The sequence below is a fragment of the Caretta caretta genome, chromosome 9, assembly GCF_965140235.1.
Source record: "Caretta caretta isolate rCarCar2 chromosome 9, rCarCar1.hap1, whole genome shotgun sequence".
NCBI lineage: Eukaryota > Metazoa > Chordata > Testudines > Cheloniidae > Caretta > Caretta caretta.
In genome coordinates this window covers 31,563,719-31,588,854 of record NC_134214.1, presented here as the reverse complement: position 1 = coordinate 31,588,854, position 25,136 = coordinate 31,563,719, and the positions used below count along the sequence as shown (strand labels likewise).

The window sequence follows — 25,136 nt, the reverse complement described above, 5'->3', positions numbered from 1 at the left end:
TTCCCGCCCCCGCTCCACCCCCTCCCCGAGGCCCCCACTACGCGCTGCTCTCTGCCCTCCCCCAAGTCCCTCCCTGAGCCGCCAAACACCTGTTAGGCTGTGGCCGCCAATCAGTTGTTTGACAGCATTGCTGAACAGCTGTGGCTGGTGGGCATCCACTATTTTTTTCCCATGGGTGCTCCCAGCACCTGTGGTAGTGGAGACATACTTTAAATGTTTTACCGTGGGGTATCGGAGTTATCTTTCCCAAACTGTGGGATAAGTGTCTCGGTCAATGGTCACACAATGAGTTAGTGTCTCTTGACTCCCAGCCCTGTGCTTAACTCACCAGTTTTTAGTTGTGATATACACTTCTTCCTTAGAGATAAATGACTGGGAAATATTAGGGAAGCTAGAATTTTTTATACCTGTACATCTCAGATTAAGGAAAAACTTGAATGCATATTTAAAAACTGCTACATTTAATTAATTCTCCAAAGTGAAGTGATCCCAACACAGAAAATAGGAGGAGGAGACAAACTGAGAAAGAAGTACACCGAAGAGAACTTCAGACTCAAGCTATGTACTTGGCTTGAGAACCAGCTAAATGGAGAACAACTTCACAGGTTTGTACAGTGCCTAGAACAATGGGGTCCAAGTCCATGACTGGGGCTCCTAGGCACTATGATAATAATGATGAATAAGGAAGAGACTTCAAATACTATTTACCAGGACAAAAGATAGGCGTGGCATAAGTCAGTGTCCTGAGCATTCTGTTTTAAGTTTCACCATATCTGGTAGGTTCTCATTAGCCTTCTGCTTTGTACACAGATAATATTGTGTTCATCAATCTGGGCATCACACCACTTTTATACTGTCACTTTCAATTACTGTACTTCTGCTCTGTTCTTGCCTTTCTTCAGTCTCTTACAGGCACCGACTTATGTACTCCACCTTTATAGAACTGCTATTTTCTTCTCCCTCCTTGGATTTCGAGACGCAGAAGTCCTGCCGGCAGCCCCACAGATATCTATCGATCTACAGAGGTTGAATCCAAGACAAAAAGCTGGTTAGAGCAGCAGAGCGATTTTCATCTTGAGAAATCAAAAGCAAGAAAAAGCAGCACAATTTTAAAAAATGTGATTAGTAACTACAGTCCCATGATTTTCAAAGTGAGGAGCCAATGTTTTAGCAACCCTTCTCTCATTATAAAAATACTGAGATGCACACATTAAGCTTTGCCTTGTAAGGCAAAGAATTCTCACCACTGGAGCTGGAAAGAAAAGTAATATTGGTGTGTTAATTTCTGCACTGCTTCCTACGCTCTGCTTCTCTCTCTTTTTCCTTAGACCTGGTCTACACTAGAAAATTAAGTTGACTTAACTGTGTCACTAAGGGATGTGAAAAACCCACACCCCTGAGCAGCGGTGGCGGAGCCATCCCAAAAGTGAGGGGCCAGGAGCCCCTTGCCCCCTCCGCGGCTCTGCCCCTTCTGCCCGAGGCCTTGCCCCTTCCACCTGAGGCCCCACCCCTGGCCAAGCTGGAAGCCGGAGCAGGCCGGGAACTGCAGAGCAGCTCCCAGCCCTAGCCCATGTCTCTGCTCCATGACCCACCCCCCCAGATGCCTGCATGGCTCTTCCTGACCCGGCTCTGGCCGGGAGATGGGGCCTCAGAGCCACAGCCCAGCCATGGTAAGAGCCACACGGCCATGCAGCTGTGGGGAGCTGGGGGGCAGAGACATGGGCCAGGGGCTGCTCTTGCCCCCCCGGGCAGCTGGAGGATCCGTGGTATGGCGTGGTGCCCCACGCGGCCTGGGCTCCCTGCCCAGGATCCAGCTGCCAGCCTGGCCGGGGGGGCGGGTCCTCAGGGGGAAGAGGAGGCCTGTGGTGAAAAGTGGATGGGCCAGGCCCATCTACTTTCAAAGAGTGGGAGGCCATGGTCCCCTGGCTCCCCCAGTTCCAGCGCCCTTGGCAGCACAGTTAAACTGACCTAACCCAGTGTAGGCAGTGCTAGGTCAACAGATGAATTCTGCCAACCTAGCTACCCCCTTTCAGGGAGGTGGAGTACCTACACTGATGGGAGAAGCCCTCCCATTGGCATAGGCATTGTTTACATTGAAGTAGTATAGAGACGCAGCTGCAGTGGTGCCTCTGTGCTGCAGTAGCATTTCAAGGGCAGACAGGCCTCTAGTTAATTCTTAAACATTTTTATTCCCTGCAATTGTTTTCTTTCCCCAGACTTTATTTCTTCATTGCTTGATGTGCACAGTGGATTCCAGTTATCGCTGCAGCCTGCAGGCAGAGAAAAAGGGGATGTCAACAGTTGTCTATTATCTTGTTTTGCTGTACACTGGTAGTACAATTCTGCAGAACTAGGGAGGTACTATCTTTTATGCATGTTTTATTTTTCCTGTAGATTGTTTTCAGATATATGTTTCCTCTAGAAAAAAAATGAAACTCATGGATATGGCTATTCTTTCATCAACTTTTACAAAAATCACAAGTGAGTAATGGTGAAAAAGAGAAATCAAAGAAATACAGTAAAACCCCCAGATGTGTAACCCTTCTCCCAGGTGCAACAAGGGTTGGCTTCAGCCTGTTATTTCTAAAATAAATAACCCCATAGCTCGAACCCCCACCTACTGCCTTGCTCTCATTTCTGGCTCTGGGAAATTAAAATAAAACCTCTTTGGTTACCTTTGAAGGTGGTTGTTCTCCACTTGCAAGCACTCAAGAGTCCTTTGGGGGGCATGGATACACAAATATCGTCTTTATTTTGGGGGGAAAGGGAAAAACAGTCAAAAGAAGCATGAAAAAAACAGTATATATTTGCAAAGAAGAACCCGAACAACCCAAATCAGTGTGTCAGAAGTTTGATCCACTCGATAGTCCCAAACCATAAACATCCAGCTTAAGCAGGTTCAGAACTCTATCTCACCACACACCCCACCCACATAAAACTCCACTCACTGGTTAAGCTAGTCTCAATGGCAGTCAAGAGGATCCCAGGGGTGGCTCTCCTCCACTGGTCTGTTCAATCTGGTCCCACTCCAATGTGCAGCTACCTGTCTAGTTCTCTGGTTTTACCTGCTTCCACCAACTAGATGGGCCAGGGTCCTGTGAAGTCAGCTCAGCACTGCCACTGATCCAGCCGGGCCTCACTGTGGAGTCAGTTCCCTTACTTTGTCACTGTTGGCCCAGCTGGTCCTTGCTGGAAAGTTTAGCTCCTCTTCTGCTGCACTTGTCCAGTCTGCAGAGTCCTTCACACATGACACAGAATCTCCAGGTGAGGAACCCACAGCCAGACAGGAGCCTTGAGCTGAGTCCCTGCTCCCTGGAATAGAGTTTCCCAATCAACAGACAAAGCCCTTTCCCCTCCTCTGTGCTTCTCAGCCAAGCTTCATTACCGAACCAAGTCATTACTCAAAGTCGGGGTAAGCCCTTGACCTGCCCAGTTCCTATGCATTCTCATGAGCACAGAATAATATTATCTCATTTGCTTATCAAAGCATAAACAAATTCCAGCCAAACAACACAACTTACTAGGTGGAGTTATGGATAAACAACATAATGGATGTAAATGAAGCTGTCCAGAGCTGGCTTTTCCCCTTCTCCCCAATAGAAGGGTCAGTGAGCTCTATCACTCTAGGTCTTCTAGCCCTGGGGCTCACACATATCACCGTCACAGGCAGTATTTGGTACCCCTGATAACGTTATTATCTAGCACAAATACACATACTATTATCTGTGATCTGATAGTAGAGCACAGCTCTGTACACCTGAATTATCATACTGGAGCCAACCTTCACAGACCCAATATAACTATATCAAAGCATTTTTGCTCTTTTTTCTGCTTGGGAAAGAAAAAACGTCAACACTCCTGGAGGAATTATAACTTTTGCTGAGAGAACACTAGTCTGATCCTTTGTTGCCACCCTTTGAAATCCTAAGGTTTAATTTGGTGAGTCTCAAGGATCTCGGTTAAATTGATTTTTTCTTTTTAATAACACATCCACTTGTCTACATCTCAAAACAGCAATGGCATGAACATTTCTTTTTTAAAAGTTTTACAAGTTTTCTGCCCCCAAAGACACATGTAGGCCATTTCTTACAGAGAGTGCTTTGACTGGGCAGTTTTATCTGAGGGAAACAATGATGTTCTCTGAGTTATTTTCTGTTGATTTGGTTTTTGTTGATTGGTGGTTTAAACTGACTATATACTGGTCAGTGATAAACTAGGTTTCAAAACCTCCCTCTTCATCCTGCCAGCGTCACGGATATTCCAGACTTCACCCTGGGTTTCCCTCTTGCCACCTAAACTATATGGGAGAAGAAATGAACTGACCCTCTTAGTCCAATTCTCTCAAATCACAGATCCTAAATTATATATAATGCTCTCCCAACAATGACAGGTTTCAGAGTAACAGCCGTGTTAGTCTGTATTCGCAAAAAGAAAAGAAGTACTTGTAGCACCTTAGCCCTGGTCTACACTAGGACTTTAGATCGAATTTAGCAGCGTTAAATCGATTTAAACCTGCACCCGTCCACACAATGAAGCCCTTTATTTCGACTTAAAGGGCTCTTAAAATCGATTTCCTTACTCCACCCCTGACAAGTGGATTAGCGCTTAAATCGACGTTGCCGGCTCGAATTTGGGGTACTGTGGACACAATTCGATGGTATTGGCCTCCGGGAGCTATCCCAGAGTGCTCCATTCTGACCGCTCTGGACAGCGCTCTCAACTCAGATGCACTGGCCAGGTAGACAGGAAAAGAACCGCGAACTTTTGAATCTCATTTCCTGTTTGGCCAGCGTGGCAAGCTGCAGGTGACCATGCAGAGCTCATCAGCAGAGGTGACCATGATGGAGTCCCAGAATCGCAAAAGAGCTCCAGCATGGACTGAACGGGAGGTACGGGATCTGATCGCTGTTTGGGGAGAGGAATCCGTGCTATCAGAACTCCGTTCCAGTTTTCGAAATGCCAAAACCTTTCTGAAAATCTCCCAGGGCATGAAGGACAGAGGCCATAACAGGGACCCGAAGCAGTGCCGCGTGAAACTGAAGGAGCTGAGGCAAGCCTACCAGAAAACCAGAGAGGCGAACGGCCGCTCTGGGTCAGAGCCCCAAACATGCCGCTTCTATGATGAGCTGCATGCCATTTTAGGGGGTTCAGCCACCACTACCCCAGCCGTGTTGTTTGACTCCTTCAATGGAGATGGAGGCAATACAGAAGTAGGTTTTGGGGACGAAGAAGATGATGAGGAGGAGGTTGTAGATAGCTCACAGCAAGCAAGCGGAGAAACCGGTTTTCCCGACAGCCAGGAACTGTTTCTCACCCTAGACCTGGAGCCAGTACCCCCCGAACCCACCCAAGGCTGCCTCCTGGACTCAGCAGGCGGAGAAGGGACCTCTGGTGAGTGTACCTTTTAAAATGCTATACATGGTTTAAAAGCAAGCATGTGAAAGGATTACTTTGCCCTGGCATTTGCGGTTCTGCCTTTGCAAAAGGTTTCTGGGGAGGGCAGCCTTATTTCGTCCTTCATGGTAGGACACTTTACCACTCCAGGCCAGCAACACGTACTGGGGAATCACTGTAGAACAAAGCATTGCAGTGTATGTTTGCTGGCATTCAACCAAAATCCGTTCACGCGGTGGGAGGAGGCAAAATGCGACCTTGTAACGAAAGCACATGTGCTATGTATGTAATGTTAACTTTCAAGGTTTACCCTGAAAGAGTGTAGCCACTGTTTTATAAAATGTGTCTTTTTAAATACCGCTGTCCCTTTTTTTTTCTCCACCAGCTGCATGTGTTTCAATGATCACAGGATCTTCTCCTTCCCAGAGGCTAGTGAAGCTTAGAAAGAAAAAAAAAACGCACTCGCGATGAAATGTTCTCCGAGCTCATGCTGTCCTCCCACACTGACAGAGCACAGACGAATGCGTGGAGGCAAATAATGTCAGAGTGCAGGAAAGCACAAAATGACCGGGAGGAGAGGTGGAGGGCTGAAGAGAGTAAGTGGCGGGCTGAAGACAGGGCTGAAGCTCAAAGGTGGCGGCAGCGTGATGAGAGGAGGCAGGATTCAATGCTGAGGCTGCTGCAGGACCAAACCAGTATGCTCCAGTGTATGGTTGAGCTGCAGCAAAGGCAGCTGGAGCACAGACTGCCACTGCAGCCCCTCTGTAACCAACCGCCCTCCTCCCCAAGTTCCATAGCCTCCACACCCAGACGCCCAAGAACACGGTGGGGAGGCCTCCGGCCAACCAGCCACTCCCCCACAGAGGATTGCCCAAAAAAAAGAAGGCTGTCATTCAATAAATTTTAAAGTTGTAAACTTTTAAAGTGCTGTGCTTAAAGTGCTGTGTGGCATTTTCCTTCCCTCCTCCACCACCCCTCCTGGGATACCTTGGTAGTCATCCCCCTATTTGTGTGATGAATGAATAACGAATGCATGACTGTGAAGCAGCAATGACTTTATTGGCTCTGCAAGCAATGATTAAAGGGAGGAGGGGAGGGTGGTTAGCTTACAGGGAAGTAGAGTGAACCAAGGGGCGGGGGGGTTCATCAAGGAGAAACAAACAGAACTTTTACACCGTAGCCTGGCCAGTCATGAAACTGTTTTTCAAAGCTTCTCTGATGCGTACCGCGCCCTCCTGTGCTCTTCTAACCGCCCTGGTGTCTGGCTGCGCGTAACCAGCAGCCAGGCGATTTGCCTCAACCTCCCACCCCGCCATAAACGTCTCCCCCTTACTCTCACAGATATTGTGGAGCACACAGCAAGCAGTAATAACAGTGGGAATATTGGTTTCGCTGAGGTCTAAGCGAGTCAATAAACTGCGCCAGCGCGCCTTTAAACGTCCAAATGCACATTCTACCACCATTCTGCACTTGCTCAGCCTGTAGTTGAACAGCTCCTGACCACTGTCCAGGCTGCCTGTGTACGGCTTCATGAGCCATGGCATTAAGGGGTAGGCTGGGTCCCCAAGGATACATATAGGCATTTCAACATCCCCAACAGTTATTTTCTGGTCTGGGAATAAAGTCCCTTCCTGCAGCTTTTGAAACAGACCAGAGTTCCTGAAGATGCGAGCATCATGCACCTTTCCCGGCCATCCCACGTTGATGTTGGTGAAACGTCCCTTGTGATCCACCAGAGCTTGCAGCACTATTGAAAAGTACCCCTTGCGGTTTATGTACTCGGCGGCTTGGTGCTCCGGTGCCAAGATAGGGATATGGGTTCCATCTATAGCCCCACCACAGTTAGGGAATCCCATTGCAGCAAAGCCATCCACTATGACCTGCACATTTCCCAGGGTCACTACCCTTGATATCAGCAGATCTTTGATTGCGTGGGCTACTTGCATCACAGCAGCCCCCACAGTAGATTTGCCCACTCCAAATTGATTCCCAACTGACCGGTAGCTGTCTGGCGTTGCAAGCTTCCACAGGGCTATCGCCACTCGCTTCTCAACTGTGAGGGCTGCTCTCATCTTGGTATTCATGCGCTTCAGGACAGGGGAAAGCAAGTCACAAAGTTCCATGAAAGTGCCCTTACGCATGCGAAAGTTTCGTAGCCACTGGGAATCGTCCCAGACCTGCAACACTATGCGGTCCCACCAGTCTGTGCTTGTTTCCCGAGCCCAGAATCGGCGTTCCACAGCATGAACCTGCCCCATTAGCACCATGATGCATGCATTGTCAGGGCCCATGCTTTCAGAGAAATCTGTGTCCATGTCCTGATCACTCACGGGACCGCGCTGACGTCGCCTCCTCGCCCGGTATCGCGTTGCCATGTTCTGGTGCTGCATATACTGCTGAATAATGCGTGTGGTGGTTAATGTGCTCCTAATTGCCAAAGTGAGCTGAGCGGGCTCCATGCTTGCCGTGGTATGGCGTCCGCACAGAAAAAAGGCGCGGAACGATTGTCTGCCGTTGCTCTGACGGAGGGAGGGGCGACTGACGACACGGCTTACAGGGTTGGCTTCAGGGAGCTAAAATCAACAAAGGGGGTGCCTGTACATCAAGGAGTATTTCAGGCAGGACTGCACGGAGGGTTCCAATAAGAAATGGTGCACCTAAGTTATCGTTGTTATTGGAACAAGGAGGTTAGCCTGGCCTCTGATTGATACATGGCTAGATTTACCTCGCTGCACCTTCTCTGTGAGTGACTGCAGTGTGACCTAGAGGAATGAGTCCCCTAGACAGGGGAGGAGGCAAATGAGTACAAAACAAATCTGGTCTATTTCTTGTTTTGACCCACTCCATCTATCTTTTACATCTTTGGCTGGCAGCAGACGGTGCAGAAGGACTGCATGCCATCCACATCTCATGGCTGCTCGGCAGAAGATGGTACAGCACGACTGCTAGCAGTCCGTATCGCCTGCCCGCTCACCATAAGACGGTTCAATAGGACTGACTGCAGGACTAAAGAGAATGACCTGGTCAAGTCACTCCAAATTTAGTCCCTGTGCCCATGTCTGCCCAGGCGCTCCTGATCGACCTCACAGAGGCGACCAGGAGCACCTCAGACATGACGATGACGGCTACCAGTCGTACTGTACCGTCTGCTGCCACAAGGCAAGGGGTTGCTGCTACTGTGTAGCAATGCCGTACCGCGTCTGCCAGCACCCAGGAGACATAGGGTGACGGTTACCTGAGCGGGCTCCATGCTTGCCATGGTATGGCGTCTGCACAGGTAACTCAGGAAAAAAGGCGCGAAATGATTGTCTGCCCTTGCTTTCACGGGGGGAGGGAGGGAACGGGAGGCTGACGATATGTACCCAGAACCACCCGCGACAATGTTTTAGCCCCATCAGGCATTGGGATCTCAACCCAGAATTCCAATGGGCAGCGGAGACTGCGGGAACTGTGGGATAGCTACCCACAGTGCAACGCTCCGGAAGTCGACGCTTGCCTCGGTACTGTGGAAGCGCTCCGCCGAGTTAATGCACTTAATGCACTTAGAGCATTTACTGTGGGGACACACACACTCGAATTTATAAAACCGATTTCTAAAAAACCGACTTCTATAAATTCGACCTTATTCCGTAGTGTAGACATACCCTTAGAGACTAACCAATTGGTTAGTCTCTAAGGTGCTACAAGTACTCCTTTTCTTTCTCCCAACAATGTTACCTGCCAAAATCAGACTTCTATAACCTTCTCCAAGCACAACACTACCTCATTAGAATACCTGTCTGGAAAGGTGTTGTCATAAATATAAAGGGAAGGGTAAACCCCTTTAAAATCCCTCCTGGCCAGAGGAAAAATCCTCTCACCTGTAAAGGGTTAAGAAGCTAAAGGTAACCTCGCTGGCACCTGACCAAAATGACCAATGAGGAGACAAGATACTTTCAAAAGCTGGGAGGAGGGAGAGAAAAAAAGGGTCTGTGGGTATGCTGCTTTGCCAGGGATAGAACAGGAATGGAGTCTTAGAACTTTTAGTAAGTAATCTAGCTAGGTATGCGTTAGATTATGATTTCTTTAAATGGCTGAGAAAAGAATTGTGCTGAATAGAATGACTATTTCTGTCTGTGTGTCTTTTTTGTAACTTAAGGTTTTGCCTAGAGGGATTCTCTATGTTTTGAATCTAGTTACCCTGTAAGGTACCTACCATCCTGATTTTACAGGGGTGATTCCTTTACTCCTATTTACTTCTATTTCTATTAAAAGTCTTCTTGTAAGAAAACTGAATGCTTTTTCATTGTTCTCAGATCCAAGGGTTTGGGTCTGTGGTCACCTATGCAAATTGGTGAGGATTTTTACCAAACCTTTCCCAGGAAGTGGGGTGCAAGGGTTGGGAGGATTTTGGAGGGAAAGACGTGTCCAAACTACGTTTCCCAGTAAACCAGTTAGAATTTGGTGGTGGCAGTGGTTATTCCAAGGACAAAAGATAAAATTAATTTGTACCTTGGGGAAGTTTTAACCTAAGCTGGTAAAAGTAAGCTTAGGAGGTTTTCATGCAGGTCCCCACATCTGTACCCTAGAGTTCAGAGTGGGGGAGGAACCTTGACAGGTGTATGCTAACCCATGGCTCTATTCAAAGAGCAGCAGGAGACGGCAAAAATTATAGGAGAAATTGCCATATTCCATACCACAGTGAAATATGTATTTCATATTCTATCTAAATGCCCATTAGTTCAGTGAATAAAGCACTGGACTTGGAGCCAAAAGAAATGGGCTCTATTCCCAGCTTTACTATTGACTTGCAGTTGGACATAGGTCAAGCAGCCTCTCTCTCCAATTTTTCCCATCTGTAATGAAGATTGGAAAGTGCTCTGAAATCTATGAATGAAAAGATGATACATTTTTGTGTTATTTTCTCAATGTTCTGAGTCGGACAGCACTGCCATGGGTCACCATACTGGCTCACATCAGAAAGCCCTTCAGTTGCTCTTTGGCTGAACACTGTACAAGAAACACAAGATAAGATACAGATCACAACACAGAAAATCCTGAGATCTGTTTGAGGAGCTGTAGGCTCCAGCAGATGGGCCACTCACAACCAGCAGGAAAAACAGACTGTCTCTGGCTAAAGCCATGCTGCATTATTCTCATGAGGATGTTAGTCTCCTGCCTGCATATACATGTTTGTGTAACAATTTTTATCACATTCCTTCACTGAGAATAAAAACTGCTCTGTACAGAGAGCCAGCACAAGATCTATCGTATATACCACCTAACTTTGACTGAAACCCTGCATGTTTACCTCTTCCCTTACTAGAACTATGAACAGTATAATGAGGAGGAGTCTGGTGGCACCAAATACCTACATATATGTTTTCTGGGCATAATAGTACTGCTCTAAATTCTTTCCTGTGTCCTTCTCCATAGATATGAATACCACTCTAGAAATAGGCATGCATGATGAAATGTATGTACTAGTAATACTTGCCTGTGAATCTATCTGTGCACCTAAAACAATCACTTAAAGAAAGCAATATTACAACTCTCTTTAAGGTGACAGAAGTTCATGGGCATTATAGGAGAGGTTGGGGAGGATGTCCACTGTGTCATTTAAAGTCCATCTAACTCAAATCTCAAAGCAAACATGTAGGTGTTGGTGCTTTTCTAACCTCTGCCAGCCCAGCTGCGTAGCTCAATTAAAAAACCCCACCAGAAAACAAGCACTGAAGCATCTGCCCATCCTTAGTCAATACCCAGAATTCCCTTCCACTTGAGAGCAAGTTAGAAGTAGATACTGTTTTAACTATTTCAAATCATATATGGTCTAAGCTGGTTAATCTGAATCCATTAGGAAAATTCCATGTGTACTAGATTTAAAACAAAAATCAGATGAACAATTATACTGCTCCATGATGGATTCAATTGTGCTAGGTATACAGCAATCACAGATAAATATCAGGTTCCCCAAATGTTAGGGAGTGGAAAATATCTAGAATACAGAGAACATTTTTTTTTAAAAAAAAGAAAAGAATACCACCTGCATGAATTAAATTTACTGCAGTGCTTTCAGCATTCCCCAAGGTAAGTATACGCAAAATAGCACAATGACTACAATAAGTGTCGTTTTACTGATCTCTGTTTCATGTAAAGTATGTTTATATTGTATTAATATCATCATCAAATGACTGTGCATTTTAAAAATGGGAGAATAATTTGTGTAAGTAACACAGACTTTTCTGTTTGCACAATTCCAGTCTGAAAATGTTTTAATGCAGATGATGTTCCACCAGGGGGCTCTGTTTACACATGATATGAACATCTGACTTTCAGCAGAGCTTCTGTCTCCTCTTTAAATATTTTCACCAAGTTAAAGAAAAACTATGTGGTTTAAGTAAGCAGTAATGTATTACAGCATGTAGGTATACTGAACATGTGCTCATCAGGGATAGGTAATTAGCTACATGCCATCAATCTCAGAAGTATAGGCATACAGCATACAACTACTGACCTATTTTCTTGGTCAGTGAAGAAGCATCATGAGGATAACTCTTCATTATGTGCAAAATTCTGCCCAAACTTACACTGCTTTGAATTCAAAGGGAGTTTCTCCCTTGACTTCAAAGGGAGTTAGATTAGGACCTCAGGGTCATTTGAAGAGGCTGCCGATATCACCACAGAGCCAGGCAATTTTTGACAGGAAATGACTTTTTAAAAGGCTGGCCTTTCCTATGAGTAGAGCCCTCTACTATCTTTTGAGACTTACATGGCTCCAAAGGTCTAGTGAATTTTTTTTATTATTATTATTTTTTTACAGGCTTTCACCCACAATGATAAATGCTCTCTATCTTCATCCAGCCATTCAAAAAGCAGCTGTTCCTCTTTTCACATGAGCACCTGTTTACAAACTTATCATAAGAAACTTTAAGATGCAGTGAAATAAATACTTGTTTACGTGGTTTAGGAACCGAGGTGCCATTTTCAAAAATCATGATTTCCTTGAGAGTGCCTAGGCACTGCTGAAAATTCCACTAGGTACCTATCTGAATCTTTAGGCACCTGAATTCTTTTAAAATTTGAGAGCCTTTAAATTGACTTTCAATGAGACTTAGGCTCTTAAGTGTCTAAGGACGTGTCTATGCTAGGAGCACTTTACCGGTATAGATATACCAACATATGATGCCGGCAAAGCTCTTCTAAAGTGGACACAGCTTATACTGGCTAAGCTTCACTTTTACTGATATAGTTATTCTACCCCCACTTGGGAAGGAAACAAGCTGTAGAGAAAAAAAGGGCAGTTGCCAGTACCGCTCTGTCTAGACTAGGGCCTTCTGCCAACACAGCTATGTCCGTCAGGGATCACATCTCTTCACGCCCCTGACAACATAGCATATGCTGGTAGAAATCTGTACTGTAGGGGTGTCTTAAGTCATTTTTTAAACTGGGACTTAGACCAGGTCTATACTACAGACTTCTGTCAGCGTCACTATGTTGGGTCAAGGGTGTGAAGAGGTGTGATCCCTGACTGACAGCTGTGCTGGCAGAAGCTCCTAGTGTAGATGAAGCTGTATTGGGAAACTGCACTTTTACCGGTATAGCTCATTTTGCTTGGGGATGCGGGGAATAACTATACTGGTAAAAGTGCAGCTTTGCAGGTATAAGCTGCATCCACACTAGGAGTGCTTTTCTGGTACAGAATACTGGTATTGCTATACCAGTGAGGTGCACCTAGTGTAGATATGACCTTAAGCTGCTTTGTCATTTAGGCACTTTTGAAAAATATCCCCTATATCTTGAGCTATTCTAACTCCCCGAGTTGATTGTCTCCAGAATACAGTTATGCAGCAGCTACTGTATTTATTGCACTGCATCTTAGAATTTCTTATTGTGAATTTGTAAACTGGTGTTCAGGTGAAACAAAATACCAGCTAAAGAGGAACTACTGCTGTTCAGACAGCTGAATAAAGGTGGAGAACATTTCTCATCAGAGGTGTAAACCAATGATTTTTTTTTTTAAACCAGGCCTTTTCAGCCATGTGAGTCCCAGAAGCAGCAGGGCGCTCTATTCATAGGAAAGGTGAGCCTAAGTAGAAGTCATCTCCCCTCAAAAACTGGCTAGCTCTGTGGTGATGCCTGTATAAATGAGCTCCACATAATTTTTGACCACACTACTCCAGGTTCTTGGGCCCATGAGTTGAAGGACTGATGAGTTCACAACTGAGCTCTGCTTTCCTGCTGGAATAACCAACCCCTCTTTAAGGTGTCAAATTTAAATAGTCCTAGTGGAATATAATTAGCTTCCAGCTGGGAATATCTCACTGAATTGCCTGTGAATCCTGACTGGGAATTCACCCCTCAAACCCTACACTACTGTTTGGTACTGCAGGACCCTCTCTTATGAACACCTGAGGGGCAGGGTGTGTCAGAGCTCCAGGATCTGATCTACAGAGCAGCAAAACACTTATACTTTATCATAATTCCTTTTCTTTCTTTCTTTCTTTCTTTCTTTCTTTCTTTCTTTCTTTCTTCTCCCCAGCTACACATACTGACTAGTTAAAATAAAACCAGGAAATTGAATACAGAGTTGTCACAGGACAAAATTTTGAAAATCATTGGTTTGATTAAGTCACAAGTTTAGTTGCAATAAAACTTTCTCTTGGCAATTATCCAGAAGCAACAGGTCATTTTCCTGTGACATTATCCCTGACCCCACTTAAGGAGATCTCAGTTCTCTTTTGGAAAAATTCTCTAGGAGTCCTTAGTGAAGGAATTACAGAGCTGATTCTGATTTCAATTATACTGTGTTGCCCTGTGTAATTCCACTGACTTCAGTGGAATTACTCCTTATTTATACTGGTCAGAATGAGAGCAGAATAAGGCCCATTATTTCCAGGATAAGGGGGTATATTTATATATAAAGCAATCCTAATTGTTAATAAAGTGGAGATCTCTATTAGAATGCTCTGTCTGCACATGAGATTGTACACTGCATGATCACTCTAGTACGTGACCCCTGCAATAGTTTCATTCCCCTTAATTCTTCAATACTGATGTTAGTCTTTAGAGATTCTTCAGAAAAAATCCCAAAAGCAAATCATGTCTACTCCATGTTGGATTTCCAAGGAGCTAAATACTGTACTTTCTTTAAAATGTAATGACACCATTTCCCTTTGCTTTCGTTATAGCTCTCTCTCTAATCTCTGATCCAGTCTCTGCCCTCTGCTCTCTCACTCTCTCTCTCTTGTCTTGTCTGTTGTTTGTGCAGGTTCACGACAATCACTTCTCTTTGCTTTAAGCCATGTTTTATCTTTATGCTTTTTTTGGGCCCAACCTCCTTTTCCACAAACCTCTTTTCTTCCATCTGACAGTTCGAGAATTTTTTCTCTCTCTTTCTGGAGGTTCCCGTTGCTATAGTGACACCTGATGATTACAGAGACAGTGGCTACCTTTGTTAAAACTCTGGTTGCTATAGCAATGGCTGTTGGCTGTGGGTTCAATGAAAACCTTCTTAGGAAGGAAGCCAGTTCATATCCTTCTACTCAGCAATCTAGTAAAGGTTTCTTTAATTGTGCACAGTAGCAAGTCTGAGAGGCAAATATTGTTCTCACTACAGTCAATGGGAGTTTTGCCATTAACTTTAACGGGACCACAAATTGGTCCTGAATTCCCATTGCATACCTAACAAAAGGAATACACAGTTGGCACAGTGGCAAACACAGAGTCTGGTTTAACATAGTCAGCAACATTGACCCTGTTAACAAAACTTGGATACCAATGAGTAGATTTCTATAAAGACTGAATTAAATAATAACCACTTTAGGACTACTGCAGAAATGAGTGCCTCAGCCATTTCTATGATCAAAAACTCCACATTGCTTGCGGGTGGGGAGTGTCTTCTTTTTAAACAGCAGAATCACAAAGCTGAAATGTGCTTGTCTTTTTTCAGGGAAAGGTGTGCCATCCTTGTCTCCATTTAGAAATAGCCACATGAGAATGAACTTTCCTAATGAAAGATGTATACATTGTTAATGGGTTGTTCCTGTTGAAGGGGTTGATAACATGCTGATCTTCTGCCTATCGAGACTGCCACTTATTGGCAGGGTGCCTGGAGTTCTTTCCATTATTATGAGGCTGACCGATGAAGAATATTTCCAAGTGAGGTTTCCCACTTGGTGAACTATTACTGTTCTATTTTGAGTAACATGGGGAGAATTGTACTCTGGTGGGAACCCTAATCAAGAACATCTTAACCAAAAGAAAGTACCCTCAGATATTTTATTTGCTTTTGTAATTTATAGATTCATAGATTTCAAGGCCAGAATGGATCATCGTGATCATCCAGTCTGACCTCCTGCATAACCCAGGCCATAGAACTTCCTAAAAATAATTCCTAGAGCATAAGAAAAAAACATCCAAACTTGGTTTAAAAATTATAAGTTAGAGAAATCACCTCTTTTTCCACTTATTTTTGAGGGCTAGCCCGTAAAGAACATATAGGAGTTGTTGTTTTGGGCAACCATTCCTCTGCCTCCAGAGTCTTCACCTGTTGCTCATTCCTCTCCCTCATGTTATCCAACTTCTATATGAAGCTGAGACAACATGTACTGAAATGCCAGCAGACACCCAGTTGTTAAGGACTGATCTGTACTGGCTGGATTCTATGGTGCCTGCTGGCTTTATATATCCCTTTAATCACATTTTTCCATCTGAAATTTGCACAATCACTCAATATAAAACTCCTTAGCATCCTTACCTCAGTAACGCTGCAAATTGAAAGAAGCTTTACTTTATGGAAGCAGTCCCCTTGCAGATCTTCACCACATATTACTGAGCTAGAGTTTTGTGGAAAAAAAAAAGAGAGAGATGGGACATACCCTCTATTCATGTTTGGTTTTCATATGAAAAATTGCCAGTTCCAAATATTTGTACTCAACTGAGTACATATTAAAAAAGCAAACAAGTACCTTAAATAGCTACTGTTGAATCTAAAACCATCTTCCAAACTCTTGGGCCAAAATGGACTCTATTGATTTTAGCATTTGCAAAGGGAAAAGGAGGGAAAGAAAGTGAAATATTGCCATTGCAGCAATGGGATTTAAGTAAGTCTTCCACTGCCTCCCACCAAACTCAGCTGTACAGTAAGGTTTTCACCTGTATTCATTCCCCAGATACCATCACACTGAAGAAATCCCAGATTCTTTGAATTGCTGAAGCACAGTGAAAACCCTGAAAGGGAATGGTACACAGTGTTCTTCAGGGCCTCTCCTGAACTGCTGTTTGTGTGTTTCCATGCACTGGAAAACAGTGGGAGCTCTTGGAAATTTCTTTCCTCAGCCTAACTGCAGAATTCAAAGCACTAGGTGATTGTTGCTGAAATCTCACAAGGAGTTTCTTCTCCATTGCATGTCCATGTGATGTAATCCATCCAGTCTGATTGTCAGTTACTGCATAGGTCCCTGAAATATACAAAAATCTTGGAGTCCAGAGATTTTGCTGGGAATTTTCTGAGCTAATTGTACAGAAGTTATAAATGAGCTCCACATAATTTTTGACCACACTACTCCAGGTTCTTGGGCCCATGAGTTGAAGGACTGTCTCTAAGGGCCAAATCCTGGCTGTACCTGCTCCCACAGCACAGAGCTGGATGGAGCTGTGCATAAACTGGACTGTTTAATCTCTAAAAGGTATAGGATAATTTTGTCTCCTATTTTGCCAGCGTTTACATACCATGTATTTTTGATTTTTCATGTACTCTTTATTAAAAAGATGTGCAATGTTGCTCTCTTATAATTAATGGGTAAATTATATTCTGCCATTCAGAAAATGGTGTTATTATTTTCCACATCCTTAAAATGGAATGAGAAATTCAAAATACCATGGGCTATTGGAGTTAGACAAAGTGTAAGCTTAGGGTTAGGTTGTAGCTTGCACTGTATGGTGGGCATGAAGGAAAGAAGGCATTAAAAGATCCCTACTCCCTGCACAACTATACAAGAGACAGCTATGCTATCAGTCCTTGTCATCATGGTGTGTAAGCTCCAGGTGTGTTTAACACTCACAGCAACTCTAGACACACCAAATGAGGCTGGGTGAAACAGCGGCTATGCCAGTCCCCCACTCACTCTGAACCATACAGAGGTTCATGTACAATGCACTTGGTCAAAATCACAGTTCCCTCTCTGGTGGGTGAACCTCTGAGCTCCTGGAGGTAACCCAACTGAACAAGCCAAAATGTCTCTAGGAGACTGATGCACCACCATATCTGCGTTAGCTTGGGCTCTACTTGTAAAAGCCAAAATGGAGCACTTATTCTCATTTTCCCTGAAAGTAAGCAAATTGAAAACATTCTGGTACAAAGCATCAAAGTACCTCAGATTTCTAATGGTATAAAAATGTTCATTTCTAGCTCTTGTCATTCACAAAATACTGCAGCTTCATGGTGTCACACAGTCCTTGCTCTAACAATGCTTTTTCTCTGTCTTTTTCTTTTTCTGCCTCTATGCTCTCTTTTAAATCACTTTCCATTCCTGTTGGATGCAGGCCATGAGAACCTGTTCTTATTGTGAGAAAATGGTTAGCAAAAGGATGAGCCTTGGATTTACATCAAAATATTGTCAGTGCTGTCTCATCTTCTCCTGAGGTCACAGCTGGAGACCTTCACTGAGAATGTGCTACCCATGCTGTGTGAAAGTCTAAACTTACGCTTCTCCTACTATATTGTATTTACAGAGCACAGCTCTCTTGCTACATTGTGGATGCTGGAACAGTCTCTGAGATACCCAGGTCCTAACCCACTTAGACTAGGACCAAGACTTTGAATTCAGTCCCACAGTGAACTGTACAAACTGCAGTCTTTGTGTGGCATTCATATTTACTCCCGGTTGGCGTGAGTTGCAGAAGTCTACCCAGGAGGTAACAAAGGCATAGATTGCAGTGACAAGTTCTTTGTAGAAGAGGACAGTTCACAGCTTCCTAGTCAGCTCGTTTCTATTGGATTTGGAGTTAAAACAGTAGTAGGGGCTTGGCACTTCTCCTGCTGTTATTTCTATACCCTTTTGACCTCCATGGAATATAGAGAAACAGTCTGTGAATGCTACTCTACATACATTCCACATGAGAAAAAGACAGATTTTTTAAGAGTTAAAAGTGGAGATATTACATAATTAAACATGTTTGCCAGGTTTAGTTACTGTGCAGACTCAAAGGTTCTTTTTGTGAATGTGGAATAAACTGCCAGCAAGGCACAGATTTTTTCATTTGTGTGTTTCGAAGTCTGGTTTTGAATATGGCATTTTGTTACGAGACCTACCAGAAGTGGAGAAAAAGTCACAGTTATTAGCTCTGAAAGAAAGTCATTTTTTGGGTTACATCTGCCTCTGAATGCTAATTGCCTTATTTTTTTTTTTTAAAAAAAAGAAAGATATTTTGGTAAGGGTTCAAAAGAAGTAAATCTGCCAACATAAGTATCCCATCCCCTCACAGACTTTTGCCCTTTTATCAAGCAGTTATGAATTTTGGGAAAAAATATGGAAAACTGAAGATGGAAAACAGGGATATTGTAATTTTACTGTAACGTTATGCTATCATGTTTTATATTTTCAAATTTATAGGATAATAGGAGAAAAGTGTGAGAGGAGATACATTATTTGGGTCATAGAGTGGCAGTAGTTTCTCACTGTAAATCTGATTTTTCCAATCCTCCCAATAACATCCCTAGAAAGAAACCGATCCTTCATAAATTTCACATGCAACATCCCATCCCAAGGTGGGATTTTTCTGGAAAGTTTGGAGGGAGAAAATCAGCAAAGGTGTTTTAAAGTCATGCTTAAAGCCATTGACTAATTTGTATGGTTCAGTTTGGTCCAAAATAGTTTGGCCAATCAACTGGAAACTTGTTCTGTTGGCCTTGCTGAGAAGTGCCTTTTAGTGTGTGTGTGTGTGTGTGTGTGTGTATTGTAGGGTGGGGGAAGAGAGGGTTTTTTGCGGGGAAATTACAATAATATATTATATAAAGAGTTTGCGGTGAGGGAGGGGTACATACCCACACTAAAGTCTGTAGGGAAGAAATTATGTAGGAGCTTGCTAGATCAGAGGTATAAAGAAGAGTCAGTGGCAAGCTGTGAGAGGGCCTCTGAAAGAAGAAGTTCTGTCTCTCCTACTGTTGCTCAGTTCATGGAGGAAACAGGTTCAGATAGAGTACAGGCCTGGGTTGGGAGCAAAGAAGAAGTGGGAAACTGTCCTTGTTGGATGCTTTGAAAGTTAAGAACTACATGCTGTTTTCTTCTGGTTGAAGCAAGCCATTTTTTGTTTGCCATTTTCCCAAACAGGCTGAAGAAAACCCCGAATCTGATACCCCATACACTGGTCCAGGGCAGAGGTGTTCTGGGCAGTGAGAGTTGGTTAGAGTGACAGTAGACAGGATGAAGAGAGATTATATGGCAATGGAGAACTGACTAGATCCCTCAACCCTTTATTTTGATTTTTTTTTTAAAGTAGAGTTTTTGTAAAGACAATGTAATATTATTTTGGATATTAGATAAAGTCTATTGAAACACATTTGGCTTTTAAGGAGGAATTCAGATATGACAGGGATCGGCCCAAATCAGTAGCTAGCTAGCTGAACAGAATTCATTTTAAACAACTTGAGGAGATTTGTTTGGGAATTAATTTACATTCTTTAACTCTGGGGCATGAAAGGAATAATCTGCTGATATGGTTTGGAGATTCCATATTACAACAGTTAAGTGTGTAAACCAGCTGCTGCTAGCCAGTTTGCACATGAATCTGTCATTTTGTTATGCTTGATGGAGGCCTTATTTTAATATGCAGAGCAAACCATAGATTTTGGCAAGTGCCAGAACGAAAAGTAGCCAGTAGGTTTCTCTTCGGGTAGCCTGCTGCAATTATAGTGTTGTATGCATTTTTAAGCACTTTCTCGCTTTTGGAGATTACTGACAAACAAAAGGTTTCCATAGAAGGAACCTTGACATACAACCTGTGGAACTCTTAGTCAGAGTATCAAAAGTATCAAAATGTTGTTCAGAAATCTAGCAGCATAATTTTAAAGGCTTTTGAAATACATGGCTTTTGTGCTCCCCACCTTTCATTTTTTGTCTTACTTTTGCTTAACCTGATTGTGAAGCTGATAGCATTTGACTAAAGTGTGTCTGATATTTCTGACACTAGCATAAAGGTAATGATCAGAATGTTTGCAGGATGAAGAATCCAGCATTTGGTCCCATCTCTGTTTTGTGAAGAGACAGAAATGATTTCGTTAGGGACATCTTTTGCAGTGAAAAAGCACATATAAAGGAGAATGGAAAGGGAGTGGATTTCTGGGAAGAGGAAATAAACCATACACCTTAATGTCAGGACTAGCATCAGTGCAGACATGGATGGGGGAATGGTTACACAGCTGTGTGGAGTGTAAGGGTTCAAGAGAACATTGCACTAAACCCTGAAGACAAAACGAAGCTTGTGCATAGCATGTACTTCAACGTTCAGCTTTCGTTCCCACCCAACACTGGCAGCAGGATGGGCTCACATGCAGCGTTGTCTTTTATTCCCCCAGTCCAAACGCGTACGTGAACTCTATCTGCTGGTCTGAGCAAACAACAGAAAGAAAGTAAATGCTGAAGACTTAACATATGCACCAAAAGGCATGAAGATGTTCTTATGTCTAAAGCCCAGACCTGGGAGTCTGGAGACCAGGATTCTATCCCTGGCTTTGCATGCTCTTTATATAGAAAGAACAACATTTTCTTACCCCATAGGTGTGTTGACTTCATTTATTGATGCCTTTAAAGGGCTTTGGGATCCTTAGATGATATTCACTTATAAGTGCTCAGCATTAATATTATGAATTGCCATGCAACTTAGGATATTTTTCAAGGGGAGCAAGCCACGTACAGTGATTAATTGCGTTATTACATTCTCAGGCCAAGTTCATGCTTTGTTGAGATTCTATTGTTGCAGAAAAATGGCTATGCCAAAAGTTCATTTCCTTTACTGCCTTTTCTTCTGCTCTGACTCCCCCAGCCCCACCCCGAAATCGTGTTCTTGGACAAGTAATGAGCCTTTGCTCTCTTACATGCTGGGCTATGGTTAGGACCATATGGCCCTTAATTTTTAGCTTGCTTCAACAGTCCATGGAGGTTTCTGTGGCAGAATGGCAAATTTGTAACGGCAGAATTACAGAAAACTGGGGTCTTGCCAATAGCACTGCCTAAATGGTAAAGGATTATAGTGTTGTACAGAAAAATCTCTGCTCACATGTAATACTTGTCACTTCCACAAAAGTACGACATATGTTCAGAATCTTCTGGGAGATTCAATTAGAAAATCCTTTGCTATAATCAATAATCTGGGTTCTGTTCCCAGTTACATCAAATCTGTTGACTTCAGTGGAGTTTGTTTGGATTTAAAACCATTTAAAAATCAGAATCTGATCTAATAGCTTTCTCTAATTTTTGCAGAATGTTTTATACTCTAGAAGTCTAAGGGATGGTGAAAAATGTAGGATAAATACAAATTTGTTGCACACCAGTGTAGTCTGAAGTGTATTGTAAATGTTTCCACTAACACAAAAACATTGTCATGTCAAAAATAAGTTTTTTGAGGCATATTCAGCTAAATCTGGTAGAAGATAAATGTGATGGAATCCTTCATTTTATAGATGTGTGTCAGAGCTGCAAACTTGTGATTATAAAAGTGTTTGATTACTTGGGGCATCGGTACATCAGCTTCACTAATAATGTTGCCCTTATCACAGAATCTCTGCAATCTTATTTTCCCAATGAGGTCAATGCCTACATGCTGTCAGGAAAGGAGATTTTCAACATAGTAACTGAAACTTTCAGCAAAAGCTTTGAAAAGTTGATTGAAAGGGACTAAGTGGTGCAGTAGGATGGTTCACTAGCCTTTCCTTTCTGGAGACCTAACGTCAACTTCTGACTTGGGTCACAAATGAAAGAATTAAATTATCTCATCTGTGTCCCTATTTGTGCACACCACAATATTACTGCACAATGTGGAATGGTAGGCAAAAGAGACCCAAGTATGTAGCATGTCAACACTAAGATGACTTGGTAATGCTGTTTGAGAAAGCATATGTAGCACGTGCCATGTGGTACTCATTCAATTAGTGCTTCAGTTCTTAAAATCAGATTCCAATCTCTTTTGCACCAGTGTAAATTAAATCAGAATGTGGCCCAGTAATACAAATCCACTCAATTGTCACTTAAAGTAATATTTCATTTAATACTAAGAGAGAAGCCACCATGAATGCAATTCCTCATGCAAAGAAAATGAATCCTGCTAAGCTTTTAATTGTATTGCAAAGGAATGAAACTACACAGCACTTCCTTTGCTAGAGAATTTTCCTGCATGGAAGCTGCAATTATAATTTGAAGTTTTGGATTGCAAAGCATCTGCCTCTGGCAACATAGACTTCAATACCTTTTGTACAGACAGGTACTATCGAACTAACTCTGTTACTGAAAATTGACAAAACTTGCAATTATGTCATCACTAGCTCTGTAAAAGCAGAGCAGAGGAACAGTATTTGTAAGATTGTGTTTGGTGCCAGATGGCAGTCCATGCCAGAAAAAAATCTATTTAAGCCCCTGAGTTCTTGCATTATAACCAGCAGATTGTGAGCCAGAGTAAAGCACCGAAAGTATGTAACTTAACTGACCTTGTCTGCAGAAATTGATTCAAAATCACAGGATGAAACTATTGATGTTTTAACTTGGGCAGGCCATTGCTTTTTTTTTTTCTTTTCTCGTCTGTTTTTTTTAAATCATCTGTCTAGCACAAGTTGTATCAACAATTGATAAGAGGAACTACCATTAAACTAGCTTTGGAGCGTGAATGATTGGTGAACCTGGAAAATATGTCATTTTAATCAATAGAAAAATGCTCTACAACACTGTTTCTCACTGCTATATCCTCAAAGTTCTAGAAGGAAGCTGCTTTGGATAGTAAATCACGAAATAGACCAGTATTTGCTTTCACATTTACATGTCAACAGCCACACCGCCCCAGGCTTTTGATCTGGAGTTAGATTTCAGAAACCAAGCAGGGACTGTTCAGTATTTGAATGGAAAACTCTTCTGGGAAACCGAGGGGCTATTGGAAATGGCATTATTGATTCAGTTGGTAGCACTTTCCTCTGAATCAGGACTGAATATGGGGGATAGTTGCTGGAGGTGCCTTTTTTGGATGAGATGTACAATTGCAGCCTTAATTTAAAATCCTTTGGCTTTTTTTTAATACATATATAAACAGCAGATGGGCATGAGCCCCAGTGTCCTAGTTAATTCAGCATTTCAGTTATAGGTGAATTAAGCGATTCTCTCTTTGACATATATGCTGAGCTTCTGGATGCAATGTGACTGTCCCATTAGAATTTAAATCCACTTAGATTGTACATTATACACAGTAAAGTGTTTTCATTTACATTTCTGTGAGTGGGCTGCTAAAATCTTCTGCAGACAGAAAAAATAAAAAACTGTGATATTGAAAAGTGCCTGATGGATCTGACACTTGGACAGTAGTACCACTTTTCAACCCAAACTAGCTCAAATGAAATATATGATGACATTGCCTCAATCCTATTTCCTTGTTCGTTCCTTCAATGAGTTTAGTTTCCAAAAGTTATCTGTGTCTGTTTCCTTCCAGGAAGAATGCTGTGGAAAGATTGATAGCAATATCATTCATTTACAATAAGTCTGAAAACACTGCCTTTAGACTTTCAGAGACTGCAGCTCCTTGAGAGTACCCTGGTGCATTGATTATAGGAGTAATAAAAACAAACGCCTTCAAAATAAAATGAAGATAACTGAAAACAGTCTCAGGCCCCTGAAAATTGTGCAACATTCAACTAGCCACTAGTCTGAAGATCAGTGAGCAAAGACAGATGTGTACTATGGCATACAACTCTCAGACCCTTCAGAATAAAATTTTAAGAGCTATGTGGGCTGTTAAAGATATTTCCTGTTGAGGGTAAGTTTTACCCAGACTATATGTCTACACTGCTTAGAAATAATATTTCCTGACACTAAGAAATCACCAAAAAGCTTGTTTCACTACTCTTAACTAATTTCTTGCCTTACAATGACTCTACAGTCTCCTCCCACTTTGTAGTTTATCGCCTCTCCATTCACCCATTTGCCCCTTCTTCTGCCCTTTTCTTCTCCCCTTCTTCTACTGGTGCCAAATGAATGATACAGAAATGAGAGGTGAGAAGAGGTATCAAGGCAAATGCTCGGCTCGTGTAAATTGTCATAGTGCCATTGAAATCACTCATGATTAACCTGGAAGTGCCATTTAGTCAACGGAAGTTAATGAAGCTATGATTATTTAGAACATCTGAAGTCCTGTCCCACAGAAGTTAACAATATTTTAAAACCTGCTACCTACATTTTGGTACCTAACAAAGGTGCACTGATTTTCTTCACAAGTGTTGAGCACCCGGTGATATCACATAATCTTGGCATTTTAAGTCATATTCTTTACATTATAATTATCTATGCAAGATTGTCTTGAACTTGATTTATATTTAAAAATATGTATATTTTTCAAATTAAAGAAAAGTAGATCCAGAGTTTCAATAATAAGGGTAACTACAACCAGCCAGCTATTTGAGCATACAGATATTGAGACAGATTCCTTTGCCATGCAATATATACCTTTTATGCAACCTTCACTGAAAGTTAGTGGAGGCCATTCTTTTTTATCATTCATTTAGAGTATCA

General features: G+C 42.7%; 1 protein-coding gene and 1 long non-coding RNA gene across 2 annotated transcripts; one reads left to right on the top strand and one right to left on the bottom strand.

The window, feature by feature from the left end:
* Nucleotides 1-1,745: 1,745 nt before the first annotated feature.
* On the bottom strand, nt 1,746-16,201 carry LOC125642837 (uncharacterized). Its single transcript, XR_012670073.1, has 4 exons — nt 16,133-16,201; nt 2,949-3,312; nt 2,676-2,747; nt 1,746-2,270 (listed from the first exon to the last, which is right to left on the bottom strand). It is a non-coding gene; the product is annotated as an uncharacterized LOC125642837 (long non-coding RNA).
* Nucleotides 4,482-6,272, top strand: LOC142073270 (myb/SANT-like DNA-binding domain-containing protein 7). Its single transcript, XM_075132654.1, has 2 exons — nt 4,482-5,391; nt 5,780-6,272. Exons 1-2 carry the CDS (start codon nt 4,812-4,814, stop codon nt 5,863-5,865), a joined length of 666 nt encoding a protein of 221 aa, XP_074988755.1. The 5' UTR covers nt 4,482-4,811; the 3' UTR covers nt 5,866-6,272.
* Nucleotides 16,202-25,136: the final 8,935 nt, after the last annotated feature.